General features: G+C 39.1%; 1 protein-coding gene across 1 annotated transcript in view; it reads left to right on the top strand.

Moving 5' to 3' along the window:
- Positions 1-5,126: 5,126 nt before the first annotated feature.
- The window catches only part of NME9 (NME/NM23 family member 9), a 35,372-nt gene continuing 18,980 nt past the window's right edge, over positions 5,127-21,518 (top strand). Inside the window, exons 1-3 of the mRNA XM_020986117.2 lie at positions 5,127-5,432; positions 16,621-16,678; positions 18,877-18,977. Coding sequence (XP_020841776.1) covers positions 5,400-5,432; positions 16,621-16,678; positions 18,877-18,977 — 192 coding nt within the window. The 5' untranslated portion in view covers positions 5,127-5,399. The remainder of the gene's footprint in view (positions 5,433-16,620; positions 16,679-18,876; positions 18,978-21,518) is intronic.

Genomic DNA, 21,518 nt, shown 5'->3' with positions numbered 1-21,518 from the left:
CTCTCACAGACACACACACACACACACACACACACACACTGTATATATGTTAAAAATTCTGTACCCCTAATTTATAACTTCTCTTGGGAGGCAGAAAATGTGTTTCATCATTGGTGCTTTGTAATCATGGATTCCTCTTATTTTTGTATGTCTCATATCTCTTTCTACTATACTGAAAGCTCTTTGAAAGTAGACTTTGTTGTTTATCATCTTTATATCCTAAACCCTTGCATGATATGCTGTATACGATAGGGACTTAATTGTTTGCTGAACTGAATTTAACCTGTAGACTTATTTAACTAACAAACTAACCTAAATTCTAGGGCTATTTAATATAAAATGCAGGCAATATGAAGAAGAGGAGAACGAATTTTCTCTCTGTTTACAAGCACTGGCTAGATGCTAGGAACTTTTAAAAAAATATTCAAAGCTTTCCTTTGAAGCTCTTCCATCTCTATTGACTCCTCACCTACTTTCTTATGTTTCTCTGCCTAGGCTCCCAAGTACCTAGTGACTTCATGACACCTTAAGTCCTTCAGCCTTGCACACAGAGGTATTTGTATGTCAAAGGATGCCTGTCAACCTAACCACATTTTTAATTGGTAGAATTTCAAGTAATAGTAACAAATAAACTGGAAGATTTAGACCATTATATAGGTTGTAGAGGAACAGAGTAGAGATATTTTGAGGCCCAATAATCTCCATGGATACAGGCCAGCCACATCAAGGAATTTTTTCTAGGAGTCAGCTTCCCAAAGAGGTTCCTGCTTTTCATAATTTCTTCTTTTTTACTTCTGATCCCACAGATTCTCTAAAATGGTTCCCCCCCCCCCACTCCTTACAAGGGCTCCTTGGCAATGAAAGCTCCAAAGACTAAGGAGGAAGAGAGTAACTGTGTGGATGGGTTCATCTCTAAATAGTGTGGCTTTAAATCAAGAATTCCCAGTACATGTATTTTTTCATTGAACAAACATCTACATTGGTCATAATGCTGGGGTGAGGGAGGGAAGATCCTTGAGGATTTTCCAATCTAATTTGAGAGACTATAAGGGTACCTATGTATAAGTGTTGATTGGGATTTATTCATATGATTAAAATGTATGTATGTAAGCTTCACTAACACATATAATAAACACAACTATAGGAAATAAAAGTATATGAATTAGATGATCTCTGATAGCTACCAACTCTCTCAACTCGATGATATAATTTGTACTTATGTTAAATCCAGGTTAACATGAAATATGAGGAAGAGCAGTATAAGGTTAAATTACTAAGTGAAAATATTCATGGAGGTGAATTGAGTTTTAAAGATTTTAATGCATAGGTTTATAGGGAGGATAAAAGTCCTTAGCCATAGCTTAGATTTAGTGAGATCCACTTTTATGGAGCTTTCCAAGGTGCTGGACTGTTTCAGTCCCTAAATGACTTCTTACCCAGTGTCTCATAGCTCTATTTACTCTGTTTGGGGATATCCTAGGCCTGGTTAATTGCCATCTGGATTCTGTCTTAGATACAAAGTACCTTGAAATATGAAGTACTGAACAAAAAGCCTGGAATGAATGCTAACTTGCTTACTATACCCATAGTGTAATAAGAGACAGAACTAGCTCTGGAGAGTTAATGGTTAAATCAAAAACCCGGACCATGAACAAACTTTGGAAACTTTATTCCTCATATAAGCTCATTCTACTTCTGCAGAGGAGGGTTTCTAAGTGTCTGATCAAGGCCATGAGCTTCAAGGCCCGTACCTCAGCGTTAAAAGGCTGAAAACTGCACTGAGACTTGTGGGACATTATGTGTTTCAGTTTATTTGGTTTCTTTTGTAATCTTATGTATTTTATTGCATGCATTTAAAGACATTATTCTGAGAAGTTATCCATAGGCTTCACTGAACTGCCAAAGGGGTCCACAACACATAAAAGGTTAAGAATCCCTGATCTAGAGGATCTTAGGAAAGGAAATGGAATTAAGCTTGGATGACCTCAACCTTGCTTTGGCCAAATCAATGATAAGTCAACTCCACAACGTTAGTTCTGTGTGCCCCAAATTCCAAGGACAATTGAACCAGAAAGACAAACATAAACCTCCTTGAGCTGCTGTGTTAGTCATAACAATGGTATGGGCCCTTTTGAAGACACATGAAATTAAGTGATTGCTATGCATCCCCTTAAGGATACAAATATTTTCCAGCAAAATAATATTAAGTATAATTAGGAGCAGGCTTTTTTAATTTTTGGTGGGGGCAGGAAATGAGACAATGAGAAGGAAGATAGGGGGATTATTGGAGTATATAAACTGTAACTTCCACAAAGCCCACCATGGAGGTAACCCTTTGTCCTTGAAAGTTCTGTCAGTGAAGCACATGTAACACAGGCTCCTCTGGCCTCCACTGCCTGGAGACCAGGTAGAGCATATTTTATCTTCCCCTTGCCCTACCCTCATTGTTCTCCAGTAAATCTCTGCCATTAGATCCTACCAATGGTGTTCACACAAGTGTGGGTGGGGGGGGTGTTGCTGCACCCGAGTTCTACTTAGGTACTAATAGTCTTTTATATAGACTTATTTATTTCAAAAGGTATAATCATCAACATACCAACTTACTCCCACCTTGGTCTCCAGGGAGGGAAAGGGGATTAATTTCATAGTTTAGCTTAGTTCTGATAGAGCACAGTCCCAGATCTGAGTCTAAAATCCCACTCAAACTTAAGTCCCAGGGTATCTTGGCTTCTCAGGGTCCCCATGTGGGGATGGCTGGGTGGGGTGTACCATCCTGCCTGGAATCCTGTCTCCAAGGTTTCTGTGGCTCAAACTCCTGGGTCCCATTGGGATCCCTTTTAGGACTTGAAACTGAGGAGGACAAATAATACAGAACAAAAACAAACACCTCCAGGCCCATTTCTCAGAGCTTGGGTAAAAGAGGGAGAATGGGGAAAGAAAGTACTTTCCTTTCCACTGATTAAGTTCATGGCATGTACACTGTGTGTGAACTGTAATCTTCACTGGACATGGCAGATAAAAGTGACTAAAAGAAGTGTAGTGAAAGTGGTGGGCAAGAGTGACTGACTCAGTTTTGACAGTTTGTGATATCCATATCCAGTATTCAATTCAATAAACATTTATTAAGCACCTACTATCTGTAAAATGAGCTGGAGAAGGAAATGGCAAAACACTCAGTATCTCTGTCAAGAAAACCCCAAATGGGTTCAGGAAGAGTTGGGCACAACTGAAAAACGAATGAACAACAACAAAAATGTGTGAGGCACTGTGCTAAATTCTGGGGATACAAATAAGAAAAAAGAAAGACAGTCCCTGCCCTCAAGGAGCTAACAGTCTAATAGGGAAAGACAACACAGAAAAGGAAAATGGAAAAAAAGGACAGACCCAGGGGTACCTGGTGGTGGCTGTGGGGGGGACATTGATCTGGTATTTCTAAGTGAAATCCTTTAGAAGGAGGAAGTTCCAGTTAAATGAAAGGACAATAAATTCTCCTTGGAGAGGCGAAGAAAGGAATTGAACAGGCCACAACAATAACGAATACGGAATTACGACAATAATTAGGTTGTAAAACTATGTGCCCAAAATTACTAAACCGTGCATACCCTTTGACCCAGCAATAAAACTATGGCTAGGTCCTGATTAGCATGAATAATGAATCTCATAAATTGGTTGCATCATTTAAGTTTACACTATTTGAAGTACAATTAAAAACCCCAAAAGACCCCACCAAAAACTCAGAACTGGAGAGCCATTCATTCTTCCAAACCGTGGCCCACCTCAATCCTGCATGAGCCACCTTTCTCGATCGATAACAAGCTTTGTCATCGAGCTGTTTCCTCCACTTTATCCACAGTTCTTGACTAGGATGAGAAGAAATTCCATTCCAGCTCCGGCAGCACAATTCCAAAACCAGGAGTCACCCGCAATACTCGCCCCACTTCCCTACACAAACACTCCCTTCAATTGGCGAAAAGCCAATAGGTGAAAAGAGCACAAGGCTCCCACCCCCTTATTATCAAGAATACTGATAACCCCTTCAGCCAATTGCTGGAAAGATTCACAAGTCCTCTCCCCAGTATCCCACCGCCTTCCCCATCCTATAGCCTACCAGTAACATACTGACAGCTCCTTCAGCCAATGAGTAAAAGACTCAAAGCTCTTTCCCTAGCATCCCCACCCCTTTATCCCACGATCACCCGACAACACTGACAGCTCCTCCAGCCAATGTATGAAAAGATTTAAGCCTCCCACTTTCCAAGAACAGTAGTATCCCCACCTTACCCTGCTCTCTACCAACATTGGCAACTCCTCCATCCGATCTGTAAAAGCCCCTTACCTAGCGTAACCCCGCCCTCACCACTTTATCCCACATGGGTCCGAGTATGCTGACAGCTCCTCAAGTTTATGGTCGAAAATATTTACAAAAAACTAGGTTCCCTTAGACAAAAAGAGAGAAGGTACTGGAGCAACAAGACCGCCCTAAAGGATTTCGGAGGAGCCCCTCTTGTCTTTCTTTGCACTCCGGGATTGCAGATTTCTCGGAGCCACAGAAAGGGGGTTAATTAAACTAATAGTTAGAGGAACCTAGTTAAAGATTCAGAGTCACTGGGAATCGGGGAGGAATCTTACGTAAGGGGAATGGAATGGAAGGGAGAGAAAACTGGGTTGCCATGACAACCAGCTTTGGGTCTCGGAAAGAACGGGAGTTCTCAGACCTGCAACGTGCTTGTACGTGATGTTTACTAGTATCACTGTAACTCCAGGAATTCATAGTAGAAATTTAGTAATAGTACAGCTTTTGCTTTCACGTGGTTTGACTACAGCGCCTTATGTAGCTTAGTAGAAAACTTAACTCTGCAGCCCAGTAGGAAACCCAGCTCTTTCAGGTCAACAAAGTCCACTGCTTTTTTTCAATTCCTGAGTCTGAAGAAAAGCATTTAATAAATGCAAAGCGATGAGCCACAACCACAGTGGTCTTCCCGGCTTATGGAAGCTCTGTTTCGCCCCGCCTCCCTTTTAAAATTTTACTTTATTTCATGTATTAACAGTTAATAGTCTCTTTGCTACAACTTCGCATATTAAAGTGACCTGCGACCTGTAAAATAAGAGGTTAGAGTGATAAAAGTCCTTCAGATGTTTTACTTTGTTACAGAAGTTACTGGTATCAAAAAGAAACTATTATATCTGGTAACATAAACTTGAGTTGTTTGTAGGAAAAATAAAATAAAAGAAGGGAGTTGGACCAGTTAGTAAAGGACTTCACCACTCCGGAAAGTTCTGACGTCGTACGGCTCTGGTGTCTGTTTCCATGGCATCACTCTAACATAAGGAGTACTTTGCTAGAACTCTTGTGTTACTGCACAATTTACTGTACTGTGGAAAGTTTTCTTTGAAGCAGCATGGTGAGTAAGAAGAAGGAAATAGGGTTGCAGGTAAGTGCAGTTAGATTGTTTTTAAACATTTTATTGGGGAAGAAAAACAATGGTATGTGTATGTGTGTGTGTGTGTCTGTGTGTGTTGTGTCGTGTTGCGTATACATTTGAGGATAGGTGGAGACAATGTGGTTAGTGAAAAGAGTTCTGGTTCCGGAATCAAGATGTCGGTTTGAATTCAGACTCTGCTATCTTGAGCATATCCTTCTACCCCTAAACTTTCCTTATTAAAATGAGACATTTGCACTAGCTCATTTCTAAGATCTTTTTCAGTCCCGACAGTCTAAATTTCCAGCATTTGTAGAGCTTTGAACTCGGAGTCAGGAAGACCTGGGTCCATTTATTCAATAAACATATATTAAACTATTGCTATGTGACAGACACTGTGCTAAGAGCTGGGGGATGCAAAAAGAGGCAAAAGAGAGTTCCTGCCCTCAAGGAGCTTACAATCTAGTGAGGGAAACAACATGCAAACAAATATATATAAAGCAATCTATGTGCAGGATAAATAGGAAGTAAGAGAGTGGAAAGCACGGGAATTAAGAGGGGTTGGGGAAGGCTTCCTGTAGGAGTTGGGATTTTAGTTGGGTCTTGAAGCCAGGGAGGTCAGTAGTCCGAGAGGAGGAGGGAGAGTTTTGCAGACAAGGAAAACGCCCATAGCCCAGAGATGGAGTGTTTTGTTCTGGAACAGTCAGGAGGCCAGTGTCACTGGATCGAAGAGTAGTTGCTGGAGAGTAAAGTGTAAAAAGACTGTAATGCTAGGAGGGGACTAGGTACCAGTAGCTTAACTCTGAGCAAATAGCTTAATCTCTATGCCTTTCATTTTCACCATTTATAAAATGAGGGAGGTGGTCGGGATGGCCTCTAAAGTTCTTTCACCTCTAAATCCATGATCATTTTTTTTGTACCTAATATTTTATTTCTTTAAATTTTTATTGATATAGTAGTTTTTATGTCTCTGGAATAATATTTAAATATACTTTTGCTTTAAAGAAGCAAAAGTATGACGAACAGAGTACAAACTCTTTAGTTTTTATTGCATATTTTGACATTGTATCAGTTTTCATTTTACCAGTGATCTTTTAATTGCTAACCCTCAGTCTTCATCCTTAATCTATACCTACCTTCTGCATTTGACACTGTTGCCGGTACTCCTGTCTAGGTTCCTCTCTCAGCTTTAGGGTTTTGTGATACTACTCTACCTTCCTGATCCCTTTGTCTCAGTTCCCTTGGCTGGCTCATCATTTATATCATACTCCTTAACTATGGATGTTTCCCAAAGTTCTATCCTAGGTCCTCTTCCCTCTGTCTGTCTGTCTCTGTCTTCACCCATCTTCTTCTCCCTCACTCTCCCCTTAAACTTATCAGTTTCTATGAGTTTACCTATCAACATTATGCAGATGACTCCAGATCTATATCTCCAGCCTCATTTTCTCCCCTGAGCTTCAGTTCTGCATCACCAATTACCTATTGGATGTTTCAAAGTAGATGTCCCAGAGATATCTCAAACTCTATTCTCTTCCAAACTTCTCTATTCCCATTTTAAATTAAATTTTATTTTCAAACAAAGATCACTTTTCTTTCCCTCCCACTTCTCTCCTTCCTCCCATTAGGAAAGCAAGAAAAACAAAACCTTTTTACAAAATTTCTTATGCACCATGGGAAAAAAAAAAGTCTCAATCTGTGCCCAGACTCTATCACTTCTCTGTCAAGAGGTGAGTCCTTAGGAATTATGGATAGTCATTTTGTTACTTGTAGTATGCATGTACACACACATAATCCTTTATTGTCCATTCATGTTTACCTTTTTATGTTTCTCTTCACTTTTATGTTTGTACTTCAAAATTTCTCTTCAGCTTTGGTCTTTTCATCCAGAACACTTAGAAGTTGACTGTAAAGGAGCACCTAGGTGGCACAGTGAATATAGAGCACTGGCCCTGCAGTCAGGAGGAACTGAGTTCAAATCTGGCCTCAGACACATAACACTCACTAGTAAAGTGACTTTGGGCAAGTCACTTAACCCCAATTGCCTCACAAAAAAAAATAAAAAGAAGTTTACCATACACACATAATCTATATAAAATTTCTTGCCTTCTCAATGGGGGGTGGAGGGAAGAAAGGGAAGGAGGTCTTTTTGGACCTCAAAATAAAAAAATAATGTTAAAATTGTTTTTATGTGTACTTTGGGAAAAATAAAATATCAAATCATAAAAAGAATACTTAGAAGTCCCTTATTTCATTAAAAGTTCATACCCCCCTCCCGCAATACTGTACTCAGTTTAGATCCTTTGCCTTCTAGAATATCATATTCCAAGTTTTCTGTCCCTTTGTAGTTGTGGCTGCTAAATTGCGCCTGTTCCTGACTGCAGCTCCTTAGTACTTGAATTCTTTCTTTCTTTTCTGGCTGCTTACAGTATTTTTTTCTTGGACTTGGAAGCTTTGGATTTTGGCTATGACATTCATTAGAGTTTTCATTTGGGGGTTTCTTTCAGGTGACTAGTGGATTCTTTCTATTTCCACTTTGCCCTCTGGTTCTAAGAGATCCAGGCAGTTTCATTTTAAGATTTCTTGAAATATGGCTTCTAGGCTCTTGGGGTTTTTTGTTTGTTTGTTTTTTAGTCATGGCATTTAGACAATCCAATAATTCTTACATTTTATTCTCTTCAACCTGTTTTCCAGGTTAGTTGTCTTTGCTGTGAGATACTTTGCATTTTCTTTTCTTTTTTTTCCAGCTTCTTGACTTTGTTTTAATACTTTTATGTTGTCTCTTTGGCTTCTATTTGTTTTATTCTAATTTTCAGGGAGTTTGTTTCTTAGACAAAGTTTTGTACCTCTTGTTTAAAGCTTTTAATTCTCTTTACAATTCTTCTATATCTTTTCCATTTTTCTCAAATGCTCTCTTTCTGTTTATAAAAACATTTTAATTTCTTTAAAAAAATCTTTCTTTATCTCTTCCAGGAATTTTAGGTGGGTTTGTGCCCAAGTTGTGTTTTTCTCTGAGGCATTGCTTGTAGATATTTTGGAATCATTCTTCTTTTCTGTGTCTTGAGCATCCCTACCACTATTATGCTCATTATGGTAGGGTGTCTGTTTGTTTGATCACTCTTCCAGACTACTTCCTGACTTTAGACTTGATTTTAGGACCGTACTCTGTGGTACTTCTGGATGGAAGGTCTGGACTGGTCCTGTTGCTGCTTTCTTGGGATTATTGAATATTAGGTTATTCCAGGATCTCAAGGACAGTCTGGAAACCTGCAAACTTTCATTGCTCCCAAAGTGGTATGATCCAGGGCAAAGTTTGACTGTTGCCCCCTGGTCTAAGCTCTGCAAGTACTTAACCTGGCTGTGAGCAAGAATAAATGCTGCTGGACTCTACCCCTGTCAGCCAGCTAGAAATCTCTGTTGGCTGAAGCAGCAGAATTGTAGGCTCCCCTTGGGTCTGGGATTCCTGCCCTGGTTATTCTTCTTCGGGATGAATTAGATGCTGGAAGTGAGACCCTGAATTATCTCTGTGGTCTGAGCCATACCACTGCTTCTACTGCTGCTGGCTTCTAAACTTCCTTTCTTTTTATCCCCCCCCCCGGGGTTCCACTACCCTGCCTAGGTCTCCTCATTCAAACCTGGAACTGTGACCTGGGAGTAGGTAGTGGGCAACAAAACTGCCTGTTGATACCTGTCCCCACAGTGCCCTGGTGTAGGTTTGGGAGTGTTCTGTGTGACTTCCTCTTGCTTTTACATGCAGCCTCTTGCTGGGTACTGAATTTGACCCTTTCTCCAATATCTCCAGACCATCTTGTCTTCCTACGCTGAGCTGGGCTGGACGAATGACTCACTATGACTTTTTATTGATTTCACCATCAGGATCCAATCCCGTGTGTTTTCTAGATCTGTTGGGAGGATTTTGTGGAGAGGAGCTCATGGCATTGCTTCCTATTATTCTGCCATTTGGCTCTGCCTCCTCCTATTTCTGATGAAAGTTATCACTATCCTTCCTATATCTCAGGCTTGTAACTTCATCATTATCCTCATCTCCTCAATTCTTTGCACCACATAGCCAATCAGCTGCCAAATTTTGCTGATGTATGACCTCTTCTCTTTGTTCACACAGCTACCACCTAAGTTCTTGCCTATCTTATTTCAACAGCCTCTCAATTGGTCTTTCTGCATCCAATCTTTCATCATTCCACTCTATCCCATCCACTGCTAGTGTAAGTTTCCTTGAGTACAGATCTGACCAAGCCACTCCCCTACTCAAATGACTCCAGTGGCTTTTAATTGCCTCTAGGATAAAATATAATCTCCTCATTTTCCCTTTAAAGCTCTATGCAACCTAGTTCCAACCAATCTTTTGGCCATATTGGACTCACTCCGCCCTCATTCCCTGTGATCCAGCCAAACTTGCTTTCTTTCCATTCCTCACACATGACACTCCATTTCACACCCCTATGCCTGTATGTTGACTGTCCCACATGCCTGGAATGCATCCCTTCCTTACTTTTGCCTCTTTTCCTCTAAGACATAGTTCAAGTACAGTTTTTTGCATGAAGCCTTTCCTAATCCTTCAACTGCTAGAGTACTTCCTCCCAAATTATCTTGTATTTGACTCCTTTGGCTATATTTATTAATTTTATGTTAGTGCTTTACATATTTACATATGTACTTGTCTCTTTTATTAAAATGTAAGCTCTTTGGGAGTAGGGATTGTTTCCTTCCTTGCACTTATATCCTCAGCATCTGGGAAAGTACCTGGCACCTACAGTGTAGTCACTTAGTGAGGACTTATTGATTATCTTACAGGTCTAGAATATCCAAAAGCAATTATGTAAATGATTTTAAGAAATGGTTTTCATTTATGATACAAACCTCCAGTTCTCTGGTTTTGTTGAGATTTCCCTGACTATGCCTGTAGATATAATTTTTACAGTATCAATCCAAATAAGTCTTTGTAAAGCAAAACATTTTAAAATTATATTGAAATTATATTTTTATTTTGTTAATTTCCCAATTACATGTAAAAAAATTTTAACTTCACTTTTAAAAAATGTTGAGTTCCCAATTCTTTCCCTCCTGCCTGCCCCTCCCCCACATATTGAGAAGGCAAACAACATAATATCAATTATACATGTGAAGTCATGCAAAACGTAATTCTGTATTATCCATGTTGCAAACATGCACACACAAAAGCAAGAAAAATAAAGAAAGTGAAAAAAGTGCTTCAGTCTGTATTCAGAATTGAGCAGTTCTCTCCCTGGATGTGGATAGCATTTTTCATCATGTATCCTTTGGAATTGTCTTGGATCATTGTCTTGATCAGAGTGCTTAGTCTTTTAAAGGTGATCAGCATTGCAATATTGTTGTTACTGTGTACAATGATCTCCTGGTTCCACTAACTTCACTTTGCATCAGTTCATATAATTCTTCCCAGGCACACAGCAATAAATTTTGATAAGTCAAATAGGGCAATGAATAAAGTATAAGCTATACTATTGTAACTACTTGCTCTGTGCCCATAGCTCCAGCTTAAATATACTGGGTTCAGTCTTAAGAGCTTAGCCCCCATGGAGGAACTGGGAACATCTGAATTTGGTTCATTTCCAGCTGTTCACCAAGGATCTTTAGATCACCTAAAAGCATCAGGCTAACAATAAACATTTAAATATAGAACAGATTTGTTGAACGACACGTGAATAACTTGAAAAAGGGCTTACTTCTTAGCTCAGTTCACAAGGGAAGAGTCATAGCCCACCTTAGAGTGAGTGCTGTTTCCTTCTCTCCCATCCTCCAGAAGTTTATTAATAACCCCTGCAAGCACTCAGGGCACCAAGTAGTCAAGTTCTTGCCTGATGCCTGTCTGTCCTAGAATGAGGCCAGTGTCTGTTGCAGATCTCTCTCAGGCTGGGTTCTCCCTGGCTCTGTTGCTTTCTCTTGGTCTGCATTCTTGCTTTTCAGCTTTTGGCCCCATAGCCCTGTGGCACTCTGCCTAGAACTTTAAATTGTTGGGGCTTCTGCAGCCCTGGTTTGGCTCTGGGGCATTTCAGCATTAAGACAGCAGTGGGCTCCCTTGGTGCCACTGGCTCATCTTCTCATAACAGCCATACCTGGAAATTTGTTACCTTCTCTTCACGGCTCTCTCTCTCCCAAGAGCCCCTGATTAGAACTTTTCATGTACAAGCAACCCTGGGCCCTCTCTGTCCAGTAGGGCTAGAGCAGGTTGGCTCAACTCCTTTCATGACTATTTGGTTCCTTTAAGCAAGAATCCCTTTTGTGTATAACCACCATAATTAGTGGTCATATAGAAGAATATTCATAGTTTTCCATTCTCCTAGCTTCACAACTTTGGAGCCATCCTTTATTTTTCACTTTGAGGTACAGTAAAAAAAAAAGTGTGTGTTTGGGGATCTGGATTGGGAGTCAGAGCATTTGGGTTCAAATCTCACTTCCGTATCTGTATGACCCTGGGCAAGTCACTTAACCTTTCTGGCTCTCAGTTTCTTCACTTTTGAAATGAGATGGTTGGGCTAGATAGCCCCAAAGGTCTCTTCTAGCTCTAAATCTATGATTCTATTACTCCATCATCTTTGCCAGGCCTCACTAGTTCTACCTCCATGCCCTCTCTTATGTCCATCCCATTCTCTCCATTCACATGGACACCACTGTAGTCCAGACCCACATCACTTCTCACCTGAACATTACAAAGCCTCCTAATTGGCCTCCCTGCCTCTAATCTCTCCCATTTCCAATTTAACATTCGTACAGCTTCCAAATTGATATTTCTAAAAAACGTGTTGTCATTCAGTTGTTTTCAGTCATGTCTAACTCTTTGTGATCTCATTTGCGGTTTTGGTAGTTTTCCCCGGCAAGATGTCCAGAGTTCAGGGAATTCAGAAAAACAATGAGAAGTGGTAGAGGCAAGAATCCTGTAGGCAGTACCACACAGCTGGATCACAGGTTGGAGGGATCAAAATTGTGGGATCCTCAGGGTAGAGGTCTTGGGAGAAGCAGGATAGTCCATTGAATCCAGTGACTGGTTATATAGTAATTATACAAGGGATAAGACCTCATTTGGAAATGTGCAATAAAAAATTAGTGAAATAGAAATATTGAACGCATGAGTTCCAAAGTTACCAAAATGAAAAATTTATACACAAAGAAACACAGTTTCTAATGTTAAAAATGTAGGTTAACTTAGCTAAAAATCCCCCTATTTATATTCTAGTGAATTTACTGTTTTAAAATTTATGTATGATGTTATCAAAATATTGTGTGTATTTACATTGTGCTTTTCTTTTCTTTCCTTTCTTGGACTGGGTCTGTGGGAAATATTCCAGCTTGTTGAATTGAATTAATGCTTTCTTTTTTTTTTTAAATCTGTGCTTCTCTTAGTGGAAATTTCATCAACAGAATTTTAATCATGTTGATTTTTTTCCCCTTGTGATGATTTTAGGGTTCTTAGCAAATGGTAATTGCTTCCCAGTAGAGAGTTATGGAAAACTAAAAGAAGGTAACCAGCCAAATCCTCCCTCTTCACCACCTGCTACCAGATCTCCTATACATAAGACATTTTAAAATAGAATAGCTTTATTCTCTTGTGATACATCCTAATTAATTTTAGTTTTTATCTAACACTTTCTAAATTTTCCTAATCTTTCCTCTTTACCCCAGCAGGAGGCAGCATAGTCTTTTGGAAAGAGCACTACCCTAGGAGTGTGGAGATCTGATTCTGCTACAGACTTTTCTTGTGATACACCTTTCTCATATGCACATATAACTCAGATCTCAAGTCTGAATCATTTGAATAGGATTCTCCTCATGGGTGGAGAGAATGATGACTGGATACTGAGTGCTTGTGTGAGAGAAAAAGTTGGTTTTAGATTTATGGAAGGGAGACATAACTTCTTTCCTGCTTGAAGAGAGAACATTCCCAGTTCTAGGCTCTTTTCAGGGAAAAACTGATGGAGAAAGAGAAAGAGTTTAGAAGGCAAACATATAAGGGGAAATTGGCTCCTTAACATTTCTATCTTCCAAAGTCTGTTCTATTTCTTTACACTTCTGGAGGTTCTGGACCCAGGTATCCTGTCTGGAAACAGGGAAGAAGAAGAATATCTCCTCTTCAAAGCTCTATAGCCAACTCTGGCCTTCCCATAGGCATTCAGCATCCAATCATTCTCTTCACCAATGAGGAGAGTTTTGTGCAAATGACCTGGGCTTGAGACCTAGGTTACATTCCATAAAATAAGAATAGTCCTGGTTCTACCTACGTAACAGACTTTTGTAATAAGAATCAAATATCTTGAAAAAAAAAGTGCTACGCAAATGTGTGGTTTTATTATTATGATCTATCTAATTAAAGAGCATGATGTTCTTCTGAAACACAGCAATAAATAAGGAATGGTTGAATTGTCCCTGCTATGTGCCTCAGTATGCAGTAACAAGATTTGAGTGCAGATGGAACATAGTGATATTGAATGCCAGGAACTGCCTTGGAAGATTCCACCAGTACTAAAATAGCATTTAAACAGGAAAAATGCTAGAAACAATGTTGCTATACTTTAAACCAGAACAGGTATGATGACTTGCAGAGAGAGCTATGTGGAGGAGAATTAGAATAATGAGAATAATATTTACATACATTAAGGATATACTTAACAAAGGTGTGAGAAAGGAACGGGTTGGTTTTTGCAATGTTCTATAGCCCACCACATCATTACAGGGATGCTAGTGGTCGAAAGGTGCAGAGAATACAAGGTCCCACTGTGCTCATTATTTGTTAACTGAAAAAGCATTTGATTGAGAAGAGTGAAATGCTGGCCTGAAGGCTCTTCTCCAATGGAGTCTTCTAGGTACATGTTCAGATAATCCAAGCTTCCTAGAAAGAATAACAACAGATATAACTTTATTTAGTGACTCTCTGGTTGTTGATATAAGGCAGAAACAGGGTGACATATGGTCATTGAAGGAGTTTGCCACTGACATAGAGAATGTCTAGCACAGAGTCCAAATGGAAAAGGATTCCCTATACATGGTGATGTCCCTCAATGTCATTTCCAGATGACATTTTATGGATTTCACCAAGACCAAGATTATTGCAGAGCCATAGTCATTCAAAAGAGTTCAGCCCAACTATGCAACATTGCAAAAATGAAGTAGATAACAAATAACTATTATCTAGACAATAATGCACAGTTAAATGGAAAACCCCGAGAGCTGTTCTTTGAGTGCAAGTAAATCTTAGACAGACATTGCAAATGAACAATAATTTGGGCCTAGAATTGAACTGGAGAGGAGGGCACTAGACAGCTTTTGAGAAATTGAATAGTGCTTTTAGTGACACCAAGATTCTCCCTGAAAAAAGAGAAAAGCCTATATTTTTAACATCATTATTCTTTTGGTGATATTATATGGTTGTGTGTCCAAAGAAATCAAATTATGTGTTACCTAAAGGGCATTGGAAAGGTACACAATGGGTATGAAATGATACTAATGAAGAGTTTTGGGAGAGATCTAAAACAGTGGTATCAAACTCAAATAGAAATGGGGCCTCTAATCTGTACATAAGGATCCTTGCAGGTCACATATTGACTTAGTTTAAAATGCAATATCATCTATGCTTTTACAAACATTTTTATTTTGTTCAATATTTTAAATTACATTTTAATCTGCTTTGGGCCACACTCAGGAGTCATGATGTCCATGACCCATGCCTGACACCTCTGGTCTAAAAGAATGTCATGTCAGACATATGTGACAGGAAAAATAAGTAGGCTGGTCTTATAACAATAGCAAGGAACACCTGCTAGACAGCCCATTTGGTGTACATGGAAAGTTAAGAGTCACTCTAATAGGTTGGGTAGATACCCTGTACAGGATTTATTGAAAGACAAATGGACAAAAGGTATCTAGGATGAGAAGGCATGGCTGTGCAACAACTTGCACAATTAGGGGGACTGCCCTCATCACAGAAATCATGGATCCATCAAAATGTTCAAGCATGCCTTGGAGATCTTCTGGGCCAAATCCCTCCGCATTTATACACAAGAAGACCGAGGTCCAGAGCCTACTCGAGGCAATGCTGCTAGGGAGCTCCACAAGAAGGGGTTCACTTTGGATTCCTTGCTTCTTAATTCAGTGTTCTTTTCACTTTTATCACACTGCCTACCTCAATACTCTGTGCGCATTCTTATTTGTGGTCAGTAATAGACTCATTTCTATACACTGAATATAATCTAAGATTTTGAGGGGGGCTAAAAATGTTGGTTATTAATATATGCATAAACAACATATTAGTAACATAATTTTATCACACTACACTATAACATAATGTACGTGTGTGTGTGTGTGTGTGTGTGTGTGTGTCTGTGTACACATATACATTGGCTGGTGGCATAGTGGATATAGCACTGTGCTTGGAATTAGGAAGGTTCATCTTCCTGAGTTCAAATCTGGCCTCAAACACCAGCTGTGTGACCCTGAGTAGGTCACTTAAGCCTGTTTGCCTCAGTTCCTTATCTATAAAATGAGCTTGAGAAGGAAATGGCCAACCATTCCAGCATCTTTTCCAAGAAAACCCCAAATGGGTTTTCCCATATCCAACAAAGAATGGATACAACTGAAAAATGACTGAAGAACAAAAATATACATACACATATATTTATATTTGTTATAAAGAAATACCAGTGATTTCAGAACCTTTTCATTCCAAAACTTAAATTTTCTATTATTGAAGTCTCATATTTTGACAAAGCAATTATACTTTGTCTCCAAGACAGAGGAATCATATTATGTTAACATATCTAAGACTATCATATTTATCAGGAGTTCTATTGCTTTAATACAAGGCTAACATTTACTTCTGTGGTCCAATGACTTGTTTTACCTACTAAGACTTTGTTTCGGAAAATATAATCATTATGTAAACTATTTTTCTGCCATTTTTTTCTGTATGTACTTATAGATAATGACCATGAGCTGAGATTATAATCACTGTATTATCCCATTTCATTAATATGAATGACACATTCTTTTGGCTTTGCTGACTTTATTTGCTTCTTTTTATTTAAAACACTATTGTTTTATTCCTTATGATTTTAATATCAATACAGTATATATAAATCATTATCAGAAAAAGTTTGTTTTTTCTTTCTGATTCACTGTGTTAAAATATTAACTACTTGCTATGATTTGGATTCAGGTCAATATCAATAATCAAGAGCTTTGGGAGGAAATGCTCAGTTCCAAAGGATTAACAGGTAAGGGACTTACAAAAAAACTCCTAAGTTTAATTTCGCCAATATATTCCCTTAAAAATCTTTAATATTTCACCCCGCAAAATATGGTGCTCATATTTGAAGCATTACTTGTTGGGCTAAGTATGTGCCATTTCATATTATCTCAAGCCCCATAATACAAGAACAGGTGATTTATTTAACTTATGACTCAGTTGTTGTTTTTCAGTTGTCAGTGTCTAACTCTTCATGACCCCATTTGGAGTTTTCTTGGCAGAGATACTAGAGTGGTTTGTCATTTCTTTCTCTAGTTCATTTTACAGATGAAGAAGCTGAGGTAAACAGGGTTAAGTGACTTTCCCAGAGTCACTAAGCTAGTAAGTATCTGAGGCTGGATTTGAACTCAGGGAGATGAGTCTTCTTGACTCCAGGCCTGGCACTCTATCCACTGTACCATCTAGCTGCTCATGGTATATAACTGGCTAAGCATTAATCAATCATTTAGTCAGCCAAGAAATCAGTTCACATCAATAATTTGACTTTTTTTCACTATTCTAAATTTTCTCTGCTTTGGTTAGTCTACTATTTTGATTGCTATAAGGCTTTACTAAAATATGGAAGTAGTCTCTACTGTCTGGAAAGTTAAGAACTGAACTGTCTATTACTCATATATTATGTTTAATAAAGAGATATCTCAGGGTGTGATAGTACTGAGCTGTATTCCCTTCTACCTATGAGTGCGAAGCTGTTAGATTTCTTAAGCTTATGAGAGTTCTAAGCTGTGGTGGGCTAAACCTAGTGTATGACTGCACTAAGTTCAGTACTAACATTGTGAGCCCTCCAGAAGACCGGATGTTGGAACCAGGTGGCCTAAGGAAGGGCAAACTGGACCAGGTCAGAAAATGGAGGAGGTCAAAGCTCCTGAACCAATCAAATGGGACCAGGTCTGTGAGCAGGCCCCTGCATATCCAGCTTGAGTGAGATAGGGAGACCTAGTCTTTAAAAAAAAAAAGAGTTATCATGTGAATTACCAATTTTCAGAGGATTATAGTACAATAATATTTACTTTAATATCAATATCATACTTAATTTGATCTTTATTAATGATTGATGGGACTTACAGTAGAAAAGGAAGCATTGATCGCAATGAGCCTGGATGGCTTGATCAAGAATAAATCACACCAGGGGCAGCTAGGTGGCGCAGTGGACAGAGCACTGGCCCTGGATTCAGGAGGCCCTGAGTTCAAATGTAGCCTCAGACATATAACACTTACCAGCTCTGTGACCCTGGGCAAGTCACTTAACCCCACTGCCTAGCCAAAAAAAGAAAAAAAAAGAGTAAGTCACACCAGATCAACCTCATTTCCTTTCTTGACAGGATTACTGTAGATACATTTTTGAGAGGGGATGTTTTAATTTCTTAAAGTTAAATATTTTTGTTGAACAGACTACAAATAGAGTTTATTATTTTATTCACCATCTTTTCCTGCTTATGTTTATTTACTAATAATAGCTATTATTTATATAATGCTGTAAGGTTTGTAAAGTGCTTTGCATATGTTAACTCATTTGATTTTCACAATAAACTCATGAGGTAAGTGCTTTTCTTATTCTCATCTTAAGGATGAGGATATAAGCTGAGAGAGAGGGTCACACAGTAAGAGCCTGAGGCAGGATTTGAATTTATGTCTTTCTGATTCCAAGTCCTGTGCTCAATTCACATAGCTGCCTTATATGAAGGTTTGTGGTTTTTTGAAGGTTGTGAAGTTAATGATAAAGATTTTTTTTTTTTGCTTTTTGGTGAAGCAATCAGAGTTATGTGACTTTCCCAGGGTCACACACCTAGTAAGTTCCTAGTGTATGAGGCCAGATTTGAACTCAGGTCCTCCTGACTCCACTGCACCACCTAGCTGCCCCTGATAAAGATTATTTTTATAAAAATAATTTATATTCAATGTCTTAAAATTTAAATTTATGAGAGAAATCTGCATTTTCATTCTTGTTCATACAAAATTTGGATTATATATACATGCATATATAACCACATTCATACATAGCTCTGTGTATTCATGTGTATAAATTACTAAGTATCCTTTAATAAGTTAATTACAACACGGATGTCCTTGTTTAATTTTAGAATTTTACATTACACAAAGTATATGGTTTCCATATATTGCTATCTGACATTCCATGTTGTTGTCTGTGATATTTTGGGCATGTAGTGGTTGATGTCTACCAAAGCTGGTGTGGACCTTGCAAACCTGTGGTCAGTCTTTTCAGGAAAATAAAACTTGAAGTTGGAAATGACCTTCATTTTGCCACGGTAAGATTTTATCTTGAGAAAAGTAAGACTTCAGTGTGAGAAATTTTTTTTAAAAATGAGGGATAAGAGGTGTAAGAAGGAAGCCTTTGCTCCTATAACAAAATTTTACATTTTCATTTTCAAATTAATATTTACTCTATTGGTAGAGAAGTTTCTTCCCTCAGAATTCCCTGTGTCAATGAAAGCCCATATTCTGGTGTTCCCCTTAGTTTCTGGGATGCTTTACATTTGTCTAGGCTTAGCAGTATTTTCTCCATTGTAGAGATGATATCCATTTATAGTGTGTCTTACAAGTGAATATAAATTCTTTAAGTGCTTGAAAGAGCCACACTGTCCCTGCACACTACCACGTTTCCTACAATTGCTTACGATTTGAAATAATATTTCATTGAAAAAAGACATTCACTTGGATCTTCAATTTTATTCTTCAATCTGAAATTAACTATAAAGGGCAAAGGGAATAGGCTAGCTAATGAGGGTTCAGGTCCCAGAATTTTACAAATCAGTTCAGAAACAACAAATTTTGCAAGTGACCAGGAGAGACTTTTGAAACAAAGAAAAGGAAATTTGAATAACACAAGACTATTCTACATACACCAGAAAATTCTGGACATAATGAAACAATGTGTTCTAAAGAGTAATAGAGTTCAGGATGCAGACCAGGACAATCAAGTTAGAGCAGAGAAACCAGTAACATCCTGCTTTCTAAATATACACAAGGAAACAAGAGTAAAGGTGGACATCAGGTGGAAGTAACAGTGGAGGGATGACCCTAGAGCATTACATGACACCCTGCCAATAGCTGAATCAATATTGCTGGGGTGTGTGTGTGTGTGTGTGTGTGTGTGTGTGTGTGTGGCACTACATGACAAAAAGGGAGAATGCATGAAAAGCAGGAGGGGATCAGAGGTATAGAGGGGATGTGTGATGTGTCTGTTGAGGTCTAGAGGTGCTGGGAACCCCAATATTCAAGAGCAGAAGACACAGGTCCTGCCTCAAATGAGTTTGACTCAAGCCTTCTTTCAGAGACAAAGTTTACTAAAAAACCAGTTGGGGTGGGCAAGATTTTAAGAATCTGCACTATTGGCCAAATTTTAAGAATCTCAGCATAGTGACACTTGTACTGACAAGTGGACCAGACTCTTAAGGAATCTGAGCATTTTAATGGAGGCAAGATGGACCTTTTGTACAGAAAGACTATAGGAAGATCTGGATGTGATCTAGGAGTGACCAATAGCTTGGGTGACTGGGAGGTAACAGAGAAGGGCCGGGTGCCCCAGGTGAATGCCAGGGATCTGGACAATGTGGAAGGGGTCTAGATAGGATTAAGAGTGGGAAGTGGGAGGTGGAGGGGGGAGGCTTTGGCGGAGGTAAAAGACAATGAAGGGCTGGGCTAGCTTAGAGGTAATTGGAGATTGGGGCGGGGTCAAAGCCATGATGCAAGGGCAGTTGAAAGGATTATAGCCTCAGGTGAATGCCAGGGCCATGTGGGAAAATTCACAGAAAGTTGGGGGGGGCATTTTCCAGGGCCCATACCCCATCATATCCAGGTCCAATTAAGATCTAGTAATGAAGAGAAGGTGACCTCTGTTGTCTCACAGGAAGAGAGGAGTGTAAAAAGGAGTAAGTGAAGAAGATGGAGCAAGGATAGGAAGGGGAGTGATGGAAGATCTTGTTTTGAAGAGGGGAGTTCCACTGGTGAATGCTCCCATGAGTGAAGAGAGATGTTCTGTGAAGGGAGATGAGGACCTTGTGCTGGACATTTTTTGAGGGATTTGGTACTTGAAAAGACCATCTGTATTACTTTGGTGAGCACAGGGAGTGCAGTTGGGGCAATTGGCACCTGGGAGAGTAGGTAGGCATGGACTCAGGGAGCAGATTTTGAGGCAAATAGAGAAAGAGGGTAACCAGGAGGAGGGTATAATTCAGTGGATTGTGTCCTCTTTATTACCTATAGAAATTGTTGTTCTGGGAGTAAGGCAAAAAGGAAAAGGGAATCCCCAAGGCAAGTTCTTTAAGGCAGTGGTAAAAACTGCCTAGAAAGGAGAGACTAAAATAGGCGTCTTAGAAATTCATGAAGAATATAGAGAATAGGGAAGGACTAATAATTATAAGGGTCATAAACCAGAGAATGAAGGTTTAGAAAAGATAGAAAAGGAGGATATATAATGAAGAGAGTGGGAGAAGTCCTCTTTGGAAAGGGACAAAAAAATGAAATTTAAATAACTAATGAACAGGAATATATTTGAAGGAGAGGAAAAGAAGGGGGAATCTACATGACTAATTGAGGGGAAAAAAAGAGAAGAAGAATAAAATAATCAGATAAAATCAGGAAATAAAAAGGAAATAATAAGCAAAACTCCAAAGAGAAAAGGTACTAAAGAGGAGGGGATGTTGAGATTTAGGGTCTTAGGGGTGCTGGGACCCCAAAATCACAACACGCAGGCCCTGTCTGAATGAATTTGACCCAAGTCTTCTTTCAGCCAAAGACAAGATGTATTAGAGATGAACCATACAGGCCAGACTCAAGGAATCTGAACA

The sequence above is a fragment of the Phascolarctos cinereus genome, unplaced genomic scaffold (genome assembly GCF_003287225.1).
Source record: "Phascolarctos cinereus isolate Bilbo 61053 unplaced genomic scaffold, phaCin_HiC Scaffold_726;HRSCAF=1367, whole genome shotgun sequence".
Classification (NCBI taxonomy): domain Eukaryota; kingdom Metazoa; phylum Chordata; class Mammalia; order Diprotodontia; family Phascolarctidae; genus Phascolarctos; species Phascolarctos cinereus.
Note: the sequence above shows the minus strand (reverse complement) of the source record. Positions and strands in the feature narration are given on the sequence as shown.